The 16,293-nt window shown below is 40.9% G+C and overlaps 1 protein-coding gene across 1 annotated transcript in view; it reads right to left on the reverse strand.

Moving 5' to 3' along the window:
- Positions 1–575: 575 nt before the first annotated feature.
- colec12 (collectin sub-family member 12) overlaps positions 576–16,293 on the reverse strand; it is a 117,609-nt gene continuing 101,891 nt past the window's right edge. Inside the window, exons 7-10 of the mRNA XM_055634195.1 lie at positions 10,434–10,570; positions 7,545–7,654; positions 6,527–6,669; positions 576–2,840 (exon numbers count right to left, since the gene is read on the reverse strand). Of these exons, the coding sequence (XP_055490170.1) occupies positions 2,824–2,840; positions 6,527–6,669; positions 7,545–7,654; positions 10,434–10,570 (407 nt within the window). The 3' untranslated portion in view covers positions 576–2,823. The remainder of the gene's footprint in view (positions 2,841–6,526; positions 6,670–7,544; positions 7,655–10,433; positions 10,571–16,293) is intronic.

The following is a 16,293-nucleotide window of genomic DNA, read 5'->3' on the forward strand; positions in this document are numbered from 1 at the left end:
AAAGTGCTCGAGTAACTCAACAGGTTAGGCAGCATCTCTGGAGAAAAAGGATGGGTGACGTTTCGGGTCAAGACCCTTCTTCAGACTGAAAGTAGAGGGGAGGGAACTGGAGGTAGGAAAAGGCCAGAACAAAGCCGGGCCGGCAACAGAATTTCACTCCTCTCCATTTTAGATGTCTGCTTTTTGGTTTGATATGAAGCTGAAGATCAGGGAATTGTGGGTGCTAAGTACAATCCTCCAATACTCTTAGGATGTTTAGTTTTCATCCAAATACATTCACTGACTCAGCAGCATTGCTCCAGTCGGAATATTTTTAATCCATTTGATTTCACTGAATTATATTAAAATCTATTTTGTATTTTTCGTATAATAAAAATGCATTTTTCAAATCGGCCAGGATTAGGATTATCATTAATTATTTATGAAATGGGTGAGGAACTGGAATAACATAATGAAATTTAATGTTAAATCAATTTGTACAGGCTGTTTTGCGAAGAGTTTATTTTAAACTTTGCTACTGATAAGTTTGGTTACTATGCTGACAATTAATCAATGAATCATTAATTACTTAATTATCCAATTAATAGTTAAAGGGACTGTACTTTTATGTTTGCATTGCTGGCTCACTCAGCACGACATGCCTGAATATGTTTTTTTTTTCTATTAGAATATGCTCTTAATCATCGGCAGTGATATTCTTAGCCTTAGAATAGTGAAAGGCTTGGATAGAGTGGATGTGGAGAGGATGTTTCCCCTACTGGGAGAGTCTAGGACTAAAGGTCATAGCCTCAGAATTAAAGGATATTCTTTAAGGAAGGAGATGAGGAGAAATGTCTTTAGTTAGAGGGTGGAACACTGCCACAGAAGGCTGTGGAGGCGAAGTCTGTGGATATATTTAAGTCAGAGATAGATAGTTTCTTGATTAATACAGGTATCGGAGGTTATGGGGAAAATGCAGGAGCCTGGGGTTAGGAAGGAGAGACAGATCAGCCATGATTGAATGGCGTAGACTTGATGGGCCTAATGGCCTAATTCGACTCCTATTCCTTATGACCATGTGACCTTAAATTAAATATGAAAATATTTATAACCATTAGGTTTTGTCATTTAGTAAAGGATGTTGTCTGATATAAAGCCTTGTTGTTAAGGGTGTTACAATTCCTCTTCAACGTCTCCTGGTTTTGATGGGTGGGTACGGCTCATGTGCCTTATGGTGTCTTTGTTGTCAATTATGTTGTCGACTTTCAAAGCCAGTTGCTCCATTTGAGTCATCATCTGAGGTGTGTCAAATAATTTCTCCATAATCTGCGTTCTCAGTTCATTTCGAATAGCAGCAGTTTGTATTTCCAAGCATCCTCTTAACGAGTCTGCAAACAGATGAGTTGTTTTTTGTGGAATAAAGGCTTGTACTGAAAGCACAGAGATCTGCTAAATGGAAACAATGCCTTCCCTTATTCACTGTATTTAAATTTGACATAGACAGGGCTTGAATTTTTACTATTTTTACCGATAACCTAAAAACACTCTGCTTTGGCAAAATATTTTATAATAAGCAAATGGGCACTTTAAGAATTTTTTAGGAAAGAACTGCAGATTCTGGTTTAAATCAAAGGTAGACACAAAATGCTGGAGTAACTTAGCAGAACAGGCAGTATTGCTGGAGAGAAGGAATGGGTGACGTTTTGGGTTGAGACCCATCTTCAGACACTTTAAGAATGTGGCTTTCAAAGCACTGAAATTTACTTGAGTTTAGAGATGCAGCAGGGAAACAGATCCTTCGGCCCACCGAGTTTGTACTGGCCATCAATCATCTGTTCACACTGGTTCTATATTAACCCACTTTCTCATCCACTCCAACACACTAAGGTCAATTATCCTACAAACTTGCATGCCTGTGGGATGTGGGAGGAAACCAGAGCACCCAGAGGAAACCCATATGGTTGCAGGCAAAATGTGCAAACACCACACCGACAGCATCCAAGGTCAGGATTAAATACAGGTCTCTGCCGCTGTGAGGCATATTATGCAGTGGCACGATAGAAATTGTCACTTGATAGGTAACTTTTGGAAGGAAAAATTAGAATGAATAAAAGCCCAGGGTAATGGACAATTTTGTGTCTTCATTATTTATTGTTGTTTCTAATTTAGTTACAATATAGAAAGTGAAAATTGGCGTATTTTCCTCGTGACATTTTTTAATAGCTGAAAAAAACCTGATTTTCATAGGCAAAGATGACAACTGAATAAAGGACCCATGAACCAAATCATAAATAACAAGGCCTAAACCAGATCATCTTTATAACTGCTGGATGATAACAAAGTAAGATTTGGTCTTTATTTTTCCAATATACTGTGGGAAATTATTTCTAGATTGCACTGTATACTAGACAACGCCATATTCTGTTGACATTTTTCTAAAAACAAGAAAGCTTTGTAAGCAAAACTATAAATATTTTAAACATGTGTTTAATATACAGATTTTTATGTCTTAGCATACGTATTTAGGGAAAATAAAATAAAAATGGGTTCATATGGATTCTGTAATATATTTTCTTGCTAATTTTACTTTTAATAAACAAATTATTGTTATCAAATAATAGTTATTCTTTTACAAAATAAATTTTGGGCTAGTTTTAAAAGTGAAGGAAGATCAAAGATTGAAGTCCCAGCACGCAGTACGAGGTAACAACATTTGGAACATTAGGTCTGTAGCTGTCATTCTAACTCCTTTTTAAATGTTTCCTTTGTTTGTGAAGGATCTAAAGGTTATGTCCACCTCTAGTACAGGTCTACAAATAATTCTGGACGTGCTCATCAGGCCAATCACCCGGAAAGTTGATCTGCAATGTGAAAAGACCAATAGTTTAAAAATAAACCTAAAAGGAGACATAATGTTACAGGATGTTGTTTTTTTTGTGATGATACATGCACAGACATATGGACATAGGTGTAGGAGTAGGCCATTCGGTCCTTTGAGCCAGCACCGCCATTCAATGTGATCATGGCTGATCATCCGCAATCAGTACCCCATTCCTACCTTCTCCCAATACCCCTTGATTCCACTAGTCCTATCTAACTCACTTTTGAATGCATCCAGTGAATCGGCCTCCACTGCCTTCTGAGGCAGAGAATTCCACAAATTCACAATTCTCTGTGTGAAAAAGAATTTCTACATCTCAGTTCTAAATGGCTTACCGTTTATTCTTAAACTGCGGCCCCTGGTTCTGGATTCCCCCAACATCGGGAACATGTTTCCTACATCTAGCCTGTCCAATCCCTTAATAATCTTTTATGTTTCGATAAGATCCCCTTCATCCTTCTAAATTCCAGTGAATACAAGCCCAGCCACTCCATTCTTTCATTATATGACAGTTCGACCATCCCGGGAATTAATCTTGTGAACCTACGCTGCACTCCCTCAATAGCAAGAATGTCCTTTCTCAAAACAGCGCAACACTCAAATGTTGAACATAGAACAGTACCACAAAGGAATGGGCCTGTAGACCCACAATGTTTGTGCTGAACATGATATAACCATATAACCAAATAACAATTACAGCACGGAAACAGGCCATCTCGACCCTTCTAGTCCGTGCCGAACACGTATTCTCCCCTAGTCCCATATACCTGCGCTCAGACCATAACCCTCCATTCCTTTCCCGTCCATATAACTATCCAATTTATTTTTAAATGATAAAAACGAACCTGCCTCCACCACCTTCACTGGAAGCTCATTCCACACAGCCAACACTCTCTGAGTAAAGAAGTTCCCCCTCATGTTACCCCTAAACTTCAGTCCCTTAATGCGAATGGTTTGTTAGCATTCATAGCAAAAGGATTTGAGTATAGAGCAGGGAGGTTCTACTGCAGTTGTACATGGTCTTGGTGAGACCACACCTGGAGTATTGCGTACAGTTTTGGTCTCCTAATCTGAGGAAAGACATTCTTGCCATAGATGGAATACAGAGAATGTTCACGAGACTGATTCCAGGGATGTCAGGACTTTCATATGAAGAAAGACTGGGATAGACTCGGTTTGTACTCACTAGAATTTAGAAGATTGAGGGGGGATCTTATAGAAACTTACAAAATTCTTAAGGGGTTGGACAGGCTAGATGCAGGAAGATTGTTCCTGATGTTGGGGAAGTCCAGAACAAGGGGTCACAGTTTAAGGATAAGGGGGACATTTTTTAGGACCGAGATGAGGAAACCTTTTTTCACACAGAGAGTGGTGAATCTCTGGAATTCTCTGCCGCAGAAGGTAGTTGAGGCCAGTTCATTGGCTATATTTAAAAGGGAGTTAGATCTGGCCCTTGTGGCTAAAGGGATCAGGGGGTATGGAGAGAAGGCAGGAACAGGATACTGAGTTGGATGATCAGTCATGATCATATTGAATGGCGGTGCAGGCTCGAAGGGCCAAATGGCCTACTCCTGCACCTATTTTCTACATTTCTATGTTAATTCTCAAGTCATGTCCCCTTGTTTGAATCTTCCCTACTCTCAGTGGGAAAAGCTTATCCACGTCAACTATGTCTATCCCTCTCATTTTAAAGACCTCTATCAAGTCCTCCCTTAACCTTCTGCGCTCCAAAGAATAAAACCCTAACTTGTTCAACCTTTCTCTGTAACTTAGTTGCTGAAACCCAGGCAACATTCTAGTAAATCTCCGCTGTACTCTCTCTATTTTGTTGACATCCTTCCTATAATTAGGCGACCAAAATTGTACACCATACTCCAGAATTGGCCTCACCAATGCCTTGTACAATTTTAACATTTCATCCCAACTTCTATACTCAATGCTCTGATTTATAAAGGCCAGCACACCAAAAGCTTTCTTTACCACCCTATCTACATGAGATTCCACTTTCAGGGAACTGTGCACAGTTATTCCCAGATCCCTCTGTTCACCCGCATTCTTCAATTCCCTACCATTTACCATGTACGTCCTATTTTGATTTGTCCTGCCAAGATGTAGCACCTCACACTTATCAGCATTAAACTCCATCTGCCATCTTTCAGCCCACTCTTCCAACTGGCATAAATCTCTCTGTAGACTTTGAAAATCTACTTCATTATCCACAACACCACCTATCTTAGTATCATCTGCATACTTACTAATCCAATTTACCACACCATCATCCAGATCATTGATGTACATGACAAACAACAAACAGTGGACCCAACACAGATCCCTGTGGCACCCCACTAGTCACTGGCCTCCAACCTGACAAACAACCATCCACCATTACTCTCTGGCATCTCCCATTCAGCCACTGTTGAATCCATCTTGCTATTCCACCATTAATACCCAACCATTGAACCTTCTTAACCAACCTTCCATGAGGAACCTTGTCAAAGGCCTTACTGAAGTCCATATATACAACACCCACTGCTTTACCCTCATCAATTTCCCGAGTAACCTCTTCAAAAAATTCAAGATTAGTCAAACATGATCTTCCAGGCGCAAATCCATGTTGACTGTTCCTAATCAGACCCTGTTTATCCAGATGCTTATATATATTATCTCTAAGTATCCTTTCCATTAATTTGCCCACCACTGACGTCAAACTAACAGGTCTATAATTGCTAGGTTTACTCTTAGACCCCTTTTTAAACAATGGAACAACATGCACAGTACGCCAATCCTCCGGCACTATTCCCGTTTCTAATGACATTTGAAATATTTCTGTCATAGCCTCTGCTATTTCTACACTAACTTCCCTCAATGTCCTAGGGAATATCCTGTCCAGACCTGGAGACTTATCCACTTTTATATTTCTCAAAAGTGTCAGTACTTCCTCTTCTTTGAATCTCATAGTTTCCATAGCTACTCTTATAGCTGCTTTGAATCTCATAGTTTCCCTTACCTCACATAATTCAATATCCTTCTCCTTGGTGAATACCGAAGAAAAGAAATTGTTCAATATCTCCCCCATCTCTTTTGGCTCTGCATATAGCTGCCCACTCTGACTCTCTAATGGACCAATTTTATCCCTTGTTATCCTTTTGCTATTAATATGATGCCAAGTTTAATTGATCTCATCTGCTTGTCCATGATCCATATCCCTCTTTTCTTTACACATCCATGTACCCATCTAAAAGCCTCTTAAAGGCCACCATCGTATTTGCCTCCACCACCACCCATCACAATGTTTTCCAGGCCTTCACTACAGTATAAAAAAATTTGCCATGTACATTATCATTAAACTTTCCTTCTCTCACCGAATTGCTATGCCCTCTAGTGTTCAACATTTCCACACAGGTTTTTAAATTGTCCCCCACATTTAGGATAATGTTAGTGCACGAGGATCGTTGGGCAGCGCGGACCTTATCATAGTAGTATTGTATCTCTAAACTAAACTAAACAAAACATTTTGCCAATTCTGCCAATTACTAATGATAGAAAAAAACTGAATAGCACTATCACTCACTTGTCCTGGATTTTATTTGCTGAAACATATTGTATTACCACAGAATTACAATTACAGCTACATATTTTTATGCAGAATTCAAATATCGTACGCACCTTTGTCAACATTCTTCTCACAAATCACGCGATTAGTGTCAGTGCAGAAGAAGTCATTCCATAATGCACTATTAGCAAGGCCAGCACAATCTTCTGTTAATCTTTCCTCCTTCCAGTTATCAGGCTGTCCTTGCTTCCAGTTTCTAGAATAAAATAACAATATAACTGAATATGCAGAGCTAATGGAAAGTAGGTATATATGGTATTAAGGAATTATTTAAATTAGCAGTGTGTAGAAAGGAACTGTAGATGCTGGTTTACTGAAGAAAGAGACAAGTGGTGGAATAACTCAGCGGGTCAGGCAGCATCTCTGATAAATTGCCTCTATAACTTGATAGAATATAGTGGAAAATGGAAGAGAATGTGGGGAAAAATGGAATGGATGTGAGAAGAACTTTCCTGTGTTTAGTTCAGTTTAGTTTAGAGAAACTGTGTGGACCAGGCCCTTTGGCCCACCGAGTCTGCACCGACCAGCATTCCTTGCATATTAACACTACCCTACACACACCAGGGATGATTTTACATTTATACAAATATACCAAGCCAATTAACCTACAAAGCTGTACGTTTTTGGAATGTGGGAGAAAACCGATCTCGGGTCACGGGGAGGATGTACAATCTGGATAGAGATACCACCTGTAGCCAGGATCAAACCTGCGTCTCTGGCAGTGTAGAGCACTGAGTTATTGGTTAATTTTATAAGACTCTGCACAGACAGCACCTGAGGTCAACAGAGTTGATCAAACAGAGTTCTCTGGTGCTGTGCAGCAGCAGCTCTGTCAGCTGTGGCACTCTACTGCCCCAGGTGTAGGTTTAGTAAAGTTTACTTTTTTTTGGCTTAGTAGCTCACTGGCTAAAATGTTGAACTGTGGGGATTGGTTATTACTTGAGCAGACTTTTGATACATTGCATGAATATCTCAAGCCAGAATATATTTAATATTGTGAGGACCAATGTTGTTAATTAGATTCATGTGAATATATAATGTGTACACATTTTATAAACGATGTTAACATACGTGTACTGTGCAATGGTTCCATCCACCCATCTCCATACATTATGCTCCTCTGTGTCGGACAGTCCAATCCAGTAGTAATTCATTCCGTTCATTTGCTTACTCACCCATTGCTGTAACATGAATACAGAAATAATTAGTGCTGTCAATAAATAGGTATAATGCAACATACCATAAAAAATTGCCCAGCATTCTCAATATTTTTTAAGTAGTGTATAATATTTTCTGGACCTGTCAGAATTACTTCACCGAATTAAAGTTATGCGTCACTTCATCAATATTTTCCTGTTACAGCAGAATGCAGGCAAGAGATATGCAGCGTCATCAGTTGCACTTACAAATGTAACAGATATATAAAAACACAGTGATAGTGAAAGCCTACAAAAATTATGGGTTAATTCATCTACTGTTGGTTCATTATCTCCACAACTACATTGTGCTTCAGATGATTGGATCCACTTCACGCTGCCTCGGCAAGGCCACCAGCATAATCAAAGACGAGTCCACGGCCAACAATGGACCATTGTGGGCTCTTTGACCACCAGTGCTTGCTCTAATCTGTTCTGTACTTTTTCATACCTCTAGTTCCCTCTCCCACGCCTCTCAGTCAGAAGAAGGGTCTTGACCCGAAACGTCACCTACTCCTTTTCTCCAGAAATGCTGCTTGACCTGCTGGAGTTACTCCAGCATTTTGTGTCTATCTTCGGTGTAAACCAGCATCTGCAGTTCCTTCCTAAACATGATGAGATTTGAACTGGGTTGTTAGTCCTCGTCTCTGAATTACTCATCTGGAATTTAACTACTGCGCACCCAGAATATTCTTCTTCACAATCAACTTAATCTATGTGTTATTGAAGGGTAATGGAATGTATTTCACTCATTATGTGGAGAATATGTGCATTTGGGCTTTGACATTATTGGGGGTTTCATTATTTCTGGTAATAATGCATGAAAACAAAATTATTTCGACCCTTTGTTGTACAGGAAGATTCAGAATGTAACTATTGTTATTTCTTAACTTCAGTCCTGACGACATAATTGTAGAGTACAAGAGGCACATCTATTTTCTCAGCACTCGTACCGAGGATTTTGCCAGGACCCGAGGTCTTAATCTATAAAGAGAGGTTTAGCAGGCTAGGACTTTACTCCTTGGAGCTCAGGAAGCTGAGGGGTGATCTTATAGAGGTGTATAAAATCATGAGGAGAATCAAGAATCAGAGGCCATAAGTTTAAGATTTAGAGGACAGGCATACATGGCATCGGAACTGTTATTCCTTGGCAATGCCACTTATTTAAAGGGATGAACTGTTTAGGTAATGCGTGGTGGGCAGGAAGCAGAACTATTTCTCAGTTTCTTAATTTCTTATGATATATATTAAAATTGAATAGGTTTCAAGATTTGTGCATGTTTGACTTCATTTTAATACAATGGACACAAGCTTAAAGTAATTTATCGTAACCTTGAATACGTAATATATATCTTATACCTTGGATGCACAAGGAACTGCAGATGCTGGAATCGTGGGTAAAGCGCAAAGTGCTGGAGTAACTCAACGTGTAAGGCAGCATCGCTGGAGGGAATGGACAGGTGACATTTTGGGTCGGAAATGTAGCTTTGGTGTGAAGAAAGGATTCTGATCTGAAATGTCGTCTGTTCATTCCCGCCAGAGATGCTGCCTGATTCACTGAGTTACTCCAACACTTTGTGTTTCAGATCTTAACCTTGGTTCTTTAGTTCTGGACAACAAAATAGCTTATTTGCTTCAGAAACCTCAGTTTCTGAAGCAAATAAGTTATTTTGTTGTCCAGATCTAAAAGGTGGTGAATCTATGGAATTCTTTGCCACAGAAGTCTGTGGAGGCAAGTCAATAAGTATTTTTACGGTAGAGATAGATAGATTCTTGATTAGTACAGTGGTCAGGAGTTATGGGGAGCAGACAGGAGAATGGGGTTCAGAGGGAAAGATAGATCAGCCAATATTTGAATGACGGAGTAGAGTTGATGGGCCGAATGGCTTAATTCTGCTCCTGTCGCTTATGAATATGAAATATGTAGGAAGTAACAATGAAGTGCCTCCGTATTTCCCGGCAATGAGGACGCACCTGCATCGAAGACGCATCCCCAATTTAAGTTGCTAAATTTTGAGAAAAGGATGGCGGGACAGGATCAAGGGTTTGGTTTATTCCAGGGGTCGGCAACATTGCCTGCGTGCCCCAGGACTGGCTGCAGTTTGCAGATCTCTCGCGTCCCCGGGACAAGCAGCAGTTCTCAGGTCACCTGCGAGCCCGGGGCTGGCTGCCCCAGGACTAGTAGATAGAGAGAGCCCAGGACGGAGCAGCCAACCTTCCGCCCAGTAGTGACCCGCCAACCACCACCTCCACCGGTTGCACCTGTGCCGAGGAACACCGTGGCTGGCTGACGGGCGGGCCGGCAGAAGGTGCCGAGGTGGCGGCCTCTCGCAGTCACCCGAGCTACTTCCCTCCCTGGCCACAATGTGGTGGCTCCGCGCCCGGAGCGCCGCGGCAGTGGTTAGTGATTAAGTTACTGGCATAATCCCCAACCCCCTCCTTCTCAACGCACCTGCCCGTGCTGACTCGGGGCAGACTCCCCACAGGCTGTGAAAGGAACTCCCCCCGCCCACTCAGCGGCACTGTCTTTTTACAGCCGCTTCCCACTTCACAGCTGCTTCCCATCAGCTGCCAATGAGGGATCGACTTGGCTATCGTTCTTGATGTTGCTGTACTGAGGGATAGCCAAGTCTATCTTTCTTGGCTAACAACCTAACCTTCAGCCTCCAGGACGCAGGTAAGTTTTCGTGCCTTATTTTTGGGTAAAAAATAGTGTCTTCATTGCCGGGAAATACGGTATTTCATGTTTTGATCGTATTAATACCTGTTCTTCTTGGTTATTAATTATAATCATGTTGGATGACATAATTTTACATAGATTATTTCCTTCTGCAAATTCTACGAGATCAGTGGAGAAATAGTAACATTTCTCCTTAAACCTCCTCCAAGTAGATGGACAACCTGTAAAAGAAAACACAGAATATGGAATTACTGAAAGAAAACATAACAAATAATCTAAAAATGTTTTACTTTTATTTAAGTGTTCATTGTTTTATTAAGGGTATTGGAACATACTCTGCTTTCCAAACCTGCAATGGAATTGAATTTTGAACACTGAAAATACACGTTGTTGCAAATGAAGCCCATCTCACACTACAATAATTTCATGGCTTATTTCCCTCTTTTCTATCCAACAATATTCACCTCAAGGGTTCTCCTGCTCAATACTCTCTAGAATATAGGAGATTGAGAGGGGATCTTATAGAAACTTACAAAATTCTAAAGGGGTTGGACAGGCTAGATGCAGGAAGATTGTTCGATGTTAGGGAAGTCCAGGACAAGGGGTCACAGCTTAAGGATAAGGGGGCGAACCTTTAAAACCAGATGAAAAGAACTTTTTTCACAGAGAGAGTGGTGAAAACTCTCTGCCACAGAGGGCAGTTGAGGCCAGTTTCATTGGCTATATTTAAGAGGGAGTTAGATGTGGCCCTTGTGGCTAAGGAATCAGGGGGTATGGAGAGAAGGCACCTGGATCCTCATCATTGAATGGCTGCTCTGAAGGGCCGAAAAATAACTATGTTTCTATGTTTTCTATTGGGCGAACCCAGAGGACAGTTTGTGGTATAACTTTTTACCACCTTCCTACTGAGTAAAAACTTAATTGGGTTTTGAGACTGTTTTGAGACTGCAGAAAGGGTTAGACCCTAATAGGCCTGTCCCACTTGGGTGACTTTTTAGGCGACTTCTAGGGACTAGTTTTAATGGAATTCACATACGACATCTGGCGACAACCTACAACAGCACCTACAACAACACCTACGTCAACCTACAACAGCAAAAATTGTCGCCACTGTCGCCGAAAAAATTTCAACATGTTGAAAATTTGGCGGCAGTCACCTGTAGTCGCCCAAAAAATCGCCTAAGTGGGACAGGCTCTTTACAACTCCCAACTCGTGAGGCATTCATTCCTCCAGTCTCAGCTAAATTTTAAATGAGAGTTTTAGAGTTTAGAGTTTTAGAGTAGTAAAAGCCCTTCGGCCCACCGAGTCCACCCCAATCATCAATCACCCCTTCATTCTAGTTCTATTTATCCCACTTTCTCATCCACTCCCTACACACTAGGGACAATTTACAGAAGCCAATTAACCTGTAAATCTGCAGTCTTTGGAATGTAGGAGGAAACAAGAGCAACCGGAGAAAGCCCCTGGGAGAAACGTACATACAGCACACGTAGTAAGTATCGAACCCGGGTCTGTGGAGCTCTAAGGCAGCAACTCTACCACTGTGCTGCCCTCTGTGCTCCCACTGGTAAAAGGTTACTTTTGACCACAATTTCATTCTGGATAGCTTTACTCAATATCTGTCCTAATATTTACTGTGCTTTAGCTTAGTTTAGTTTAGTTCAGTTGAAACAGGCCTTTCGGTCCAACAAGTCCACGCCGACCATCTATCCCCACACACTAAAACTATCCCTACACACACTAGGGACTATTTACACTTTTACCATGCCAATTAGCCTACAAACACATTTGGAATATTGTGAGCCATTTTAGGCACCTTATCTGAGGAAGGATGTGATGGCTCTGGAGAGCACCAAGAGAAAACCCACGTAGGTCACGGGGAGAACGTACAAACTCCATACAGTCAGCACCCGTAGCCAGGATCGAACCTGGGTCTCTGGTGCTGTGTCAAAAAACTCTACCGCTGCGCGACCGTGCCCCTTTTGTGTTGCTAGATGGCGCACTGTTTTGGGAATGTACACTGCATTAACCTGAAGATAATTAATTGGCAATTTTCAAAGATGAAGTATGGTCCATTTGTTACTCTCAGTTCTGCAGGATATTTTTTTTATTGTGTGCTAATTCAGAGAAATTACTTTTTAGCAGCCTCACCAGCCTTAAAAAACACGAATTTTGCACGTACAATTCACATAGAAATAATTAAGATAAAGGTGATTATTTATTATTGTTTAGAAAGATTTATGACATTTCAGCCTCTAACAATCCAATATATATTTTCCAATACTTATTTAGCTTTCTACATTTAAAGTGTGTCTTAAAAATCGTGCAATTACACCCTGATTTGATTTCTATGCGAATTGAACAGTGGCAGCTTTTTGATATTCATGTTGGTGATACCAGGATTCTTTGGAACCGACGTATATTGGAAAAGAGGTATTTTTGCCATAAAGATTGATGGATGCTTGTGGATAGCTTTAGTTTAATTTAGAGATACAGCATGGAAACAGGCCCTTCGGCCCACCAAGCGCATCAACCAGCGATCCCCGCACATTAACAGTAACCTACACACACTAGGGACATTTATACCAAGCCAATTAACCTACAATCTTGTACATATTTGGAGTGTGGGAGGAAACTGAAGATTTAGCAGAAAACCCATGCGGTCACGGGGAGAACGTACAAACTCCATACAGACAGCACCTGTAGTTGGGATCGAACCCGGGTCTCCGGTGCTGTAAGCGTTGGCAGCAACTCCACCGCTCTGCCACCGTGGCCGCCCTTTGTTGAACAGTTTTGTTTGAGATCAGCGAAGAATACAGCTGCTTCACTGCTTTCAGCAAAATCCAATCATATATCATTGACTTACATTATAAACTGTGCTGTTGTGACCTATTTAATTCCGGTGTTTGGTCTATAATCTTAATACCAAGCTGATGCCACCACCTGGGCTTGCTGAATTGCCGTGGCTTCAGACACCAGTATCTCAAACTTAAAATCCATATCCTTACTTTGAAATCCTTTTAGGGCTATACCTCCACACTCCCATTGGGCAGAAGATACTGAAACTTGAAAGTGCACAGACTCAGACATAGCTTCTTCCTCTCTCTTATCAATAATAAACATCAACTAAACAAGTAGGGCTGAACATACAGCCTCTTAAGCCTGGTCTGACGTTCAATAAGATCATGGCTAATCTGATCTACTCCACATTCCTGTTCAATCCTTATCTTACTTGATTGCTCTGCACTACCAAACATATGTTATCCTTGAATATATTTAATAATTCAGTGGTAGAAAATTCCAAAAGTTTAATGGTTTTCTGAAGAAAGAAATTCCTCCTTATCTCACTAAGTGACTGATACTTCATCTTGAGAGTGTCTAGACGAGGGCTAAACGGTTTCTCCAGAAGAAACAGTCTCCAGAGGTTTATCCTGTTAGTTCTGTGAAAATCCAATGTTTCAGTGAAATCATCTTTCTTTTTTCTAAATCCGAGAAAGAATGTGTCCAACCTGCTCAATCTTTCTACATACTGTAACTGATCCTGCCTTTCCCAGGAATCTGGTGACTGTTCACTTAATTGCATTAAAGGCAAGTGTATCCTTCCTTAAATGAGATAAAAAACTATCCAAGTAAGGTTATACTTTTCTAAAAAGTATCTACGGTCAATTAGGCTGAACAGCCTAAATGGCGGTAACCACATATTCCATTTCATTCTCTGATGTTTGATTTCATTGATGTCAATGGAATGTGCCATGACCACAATATCAAACACCCATTAAGACCAACTGCGGTTGAATTATCTGACTAATATTTCTTAACTGGATTTAAGTTGATAACATCAAGCAGCAGGGAAATAAAACTTATTGGAATTTACTTAACAGAAGGTATTAAGAGTAATGGAAACAAGTGGGCAGATGGCACTCAGATAAAGATTAGTCATGATGTTATTAAACAGGATCAAGGCGTTGAATGACTGTACCCCAATATTCCCATTCCCACTTCCTTGCATACCCAATTATGGATGATCAATCCTCTCAGCTGCAAATGTTCTGATTCTAATGGATAGGTGCACTGATGATGAAATACTACATTACAATTGTGCAATCATTTTTAAATAAAATTAACAAAAAGAGGAATTTAGTTCCACATTAATGCAAAGAAGAGCTCTTACATCGATAAGAGTAACTCAGCGGGCCATGCAGCACCTCTGAAGACAAGGAATAGGTGATGTTTCGGGTCAAGACACTTCATCAGACCCAGAGTCTGAATAAGGGTCGAGACCCGACACGTCACCTATTCCTTTTTTCCAGAGATGCTACCTGTTCTGCTGAGTTACTCCAGCATTTTGTGTCTATCTTCAAATTAGAAGCATGTTATCCAAACCATCAAACTTGCGTCTCCCTTGAATAAGGTGATAGCTGACCTCACTGTAAGCTCAACTTCATATTTTCTTTACTACCACACCTTTGCTTATCAAGTATTTATTGACCTTCCTATAGAAATGAAAATGCCAAACACAATATGATTAATGGAGACAAATGAATTACAGTTTTAGCCCCAATGTGCTGAAGTAACCCAGCAGGTCAGTCAAATTTCTGGAGGAAAAGGATAGGTGATGATTCCGGTTGAACCAAAATGTCACCTATCCTTTTCCTCCGCAGATGCTGCCTGACCTGCTGAGTTACTCCAGCATCTATCTTTGGTAGAAACCAGCATCTGCAGTTCCTTGTTCTAAACAGTGGCATGCAAAAGTATTCATACCCCTTGAACTTTTCCACATTTTGTCACGTTACAGCCATAAACGTAAATGTATTTTATTGGGATTTTATGTGATAGACCAACACAAAGTGGCACATAATTGTGAAGTGGAAGGAAAATGATAAACGGTTTTCAAATTTTTTTACAAATAAAAACTAAAAAGTGTGGTGTGCAAAAGTATTCAGCCCCCTTTACTCTGATACCCCTAAATAAAATCCAGTGCAACCAATTGCCTTCAGAAGTCACCTAATTAGTAAATAGAGTCCACTTGTGTGTAATCTAATCTCAGTATAAATACAGCTGTTCTGTAAAGGCCTCAGAGGTTTGTTAGAGAACATTAGTGAACAAACAGCATCATGAAGCCCAAGGAACACACCAGACAGATCAGGGATAAAGTTGTGGAGAAGTTTAAAGCAGGGTTAGGTTATAAAAAAATATCCCAAGCTTTGAACATCTCACGGAGCACTGTTCAATCCATCATCCGAAAATGGAAAGAGTATGGCACAACTGCAAACCTACCAAGACATGGCCGTTCACCTAAACTGACAGGCCGGGCAAGGAGAGCATTGATTAGAGAAGCAGCCAAGAGGCCCATGGTAACTCTGGAGAAGCTGCAGAGATCCACAGCTCCAGTGGGAGAATCTGTCCACAGGACAACTATTAGTCGTGCACTCCACAAATCGGGCCTTTATGGAAGAGTGGCAAGAAGAAAGCCATTGTAGAAAAAAAGCCATAAGAAGTCCCGTTTGCAGTTCGCCACAAGTCATGTGGGGGACACAGCAAACATGTGGAGGCAGGTGCTCTGGTCAGATGAGACCAAAATTGAAGTTTTTGGCCTAAATGCAAAACGCTATGTGTGGCGGAAAACTAACACTGCACTTCACCCTGAACACACCATCCCCACTGTGAACACATGGTGCTGGCAGCATCATGCTGTGGGGATGCTTTTCTTCAGCAGGGACAGGGAAGCTGGTCAGAGTTGATGGGAAGATGGATGGAGTCAAATACAGGGCAATCTTGGAAGAAAACCGGTTAGAGTCTGCAAAAGACTTGAAACTGGGGCGGAGGTTCACCTTCCAGCAGGACAACAACCCCAAACATACAGCCAGAGCTACAATGGAATGGTTTAGATCAAAGCATATTAATGTGCTAGAATGGCCCAGTTAAAGTCCAGATCTAAATCCA

The sequence above is a fragment of the Leucoraja erinacea genome, chromosome 4, assembly GCF_028641065.1.
Source record: "Leucoraja erinacea ecotype New England chromosome 4, Leri_hhj_1, whole genome shotgun sequence".
In the NCBI taxonomy this organism is placed as follows: Eukaryota; Metazoa; Chordata; class Chondrichthyes; order Rajiformes; family Rajidae; genus Leucoraja; species Leucoraja erinaceus.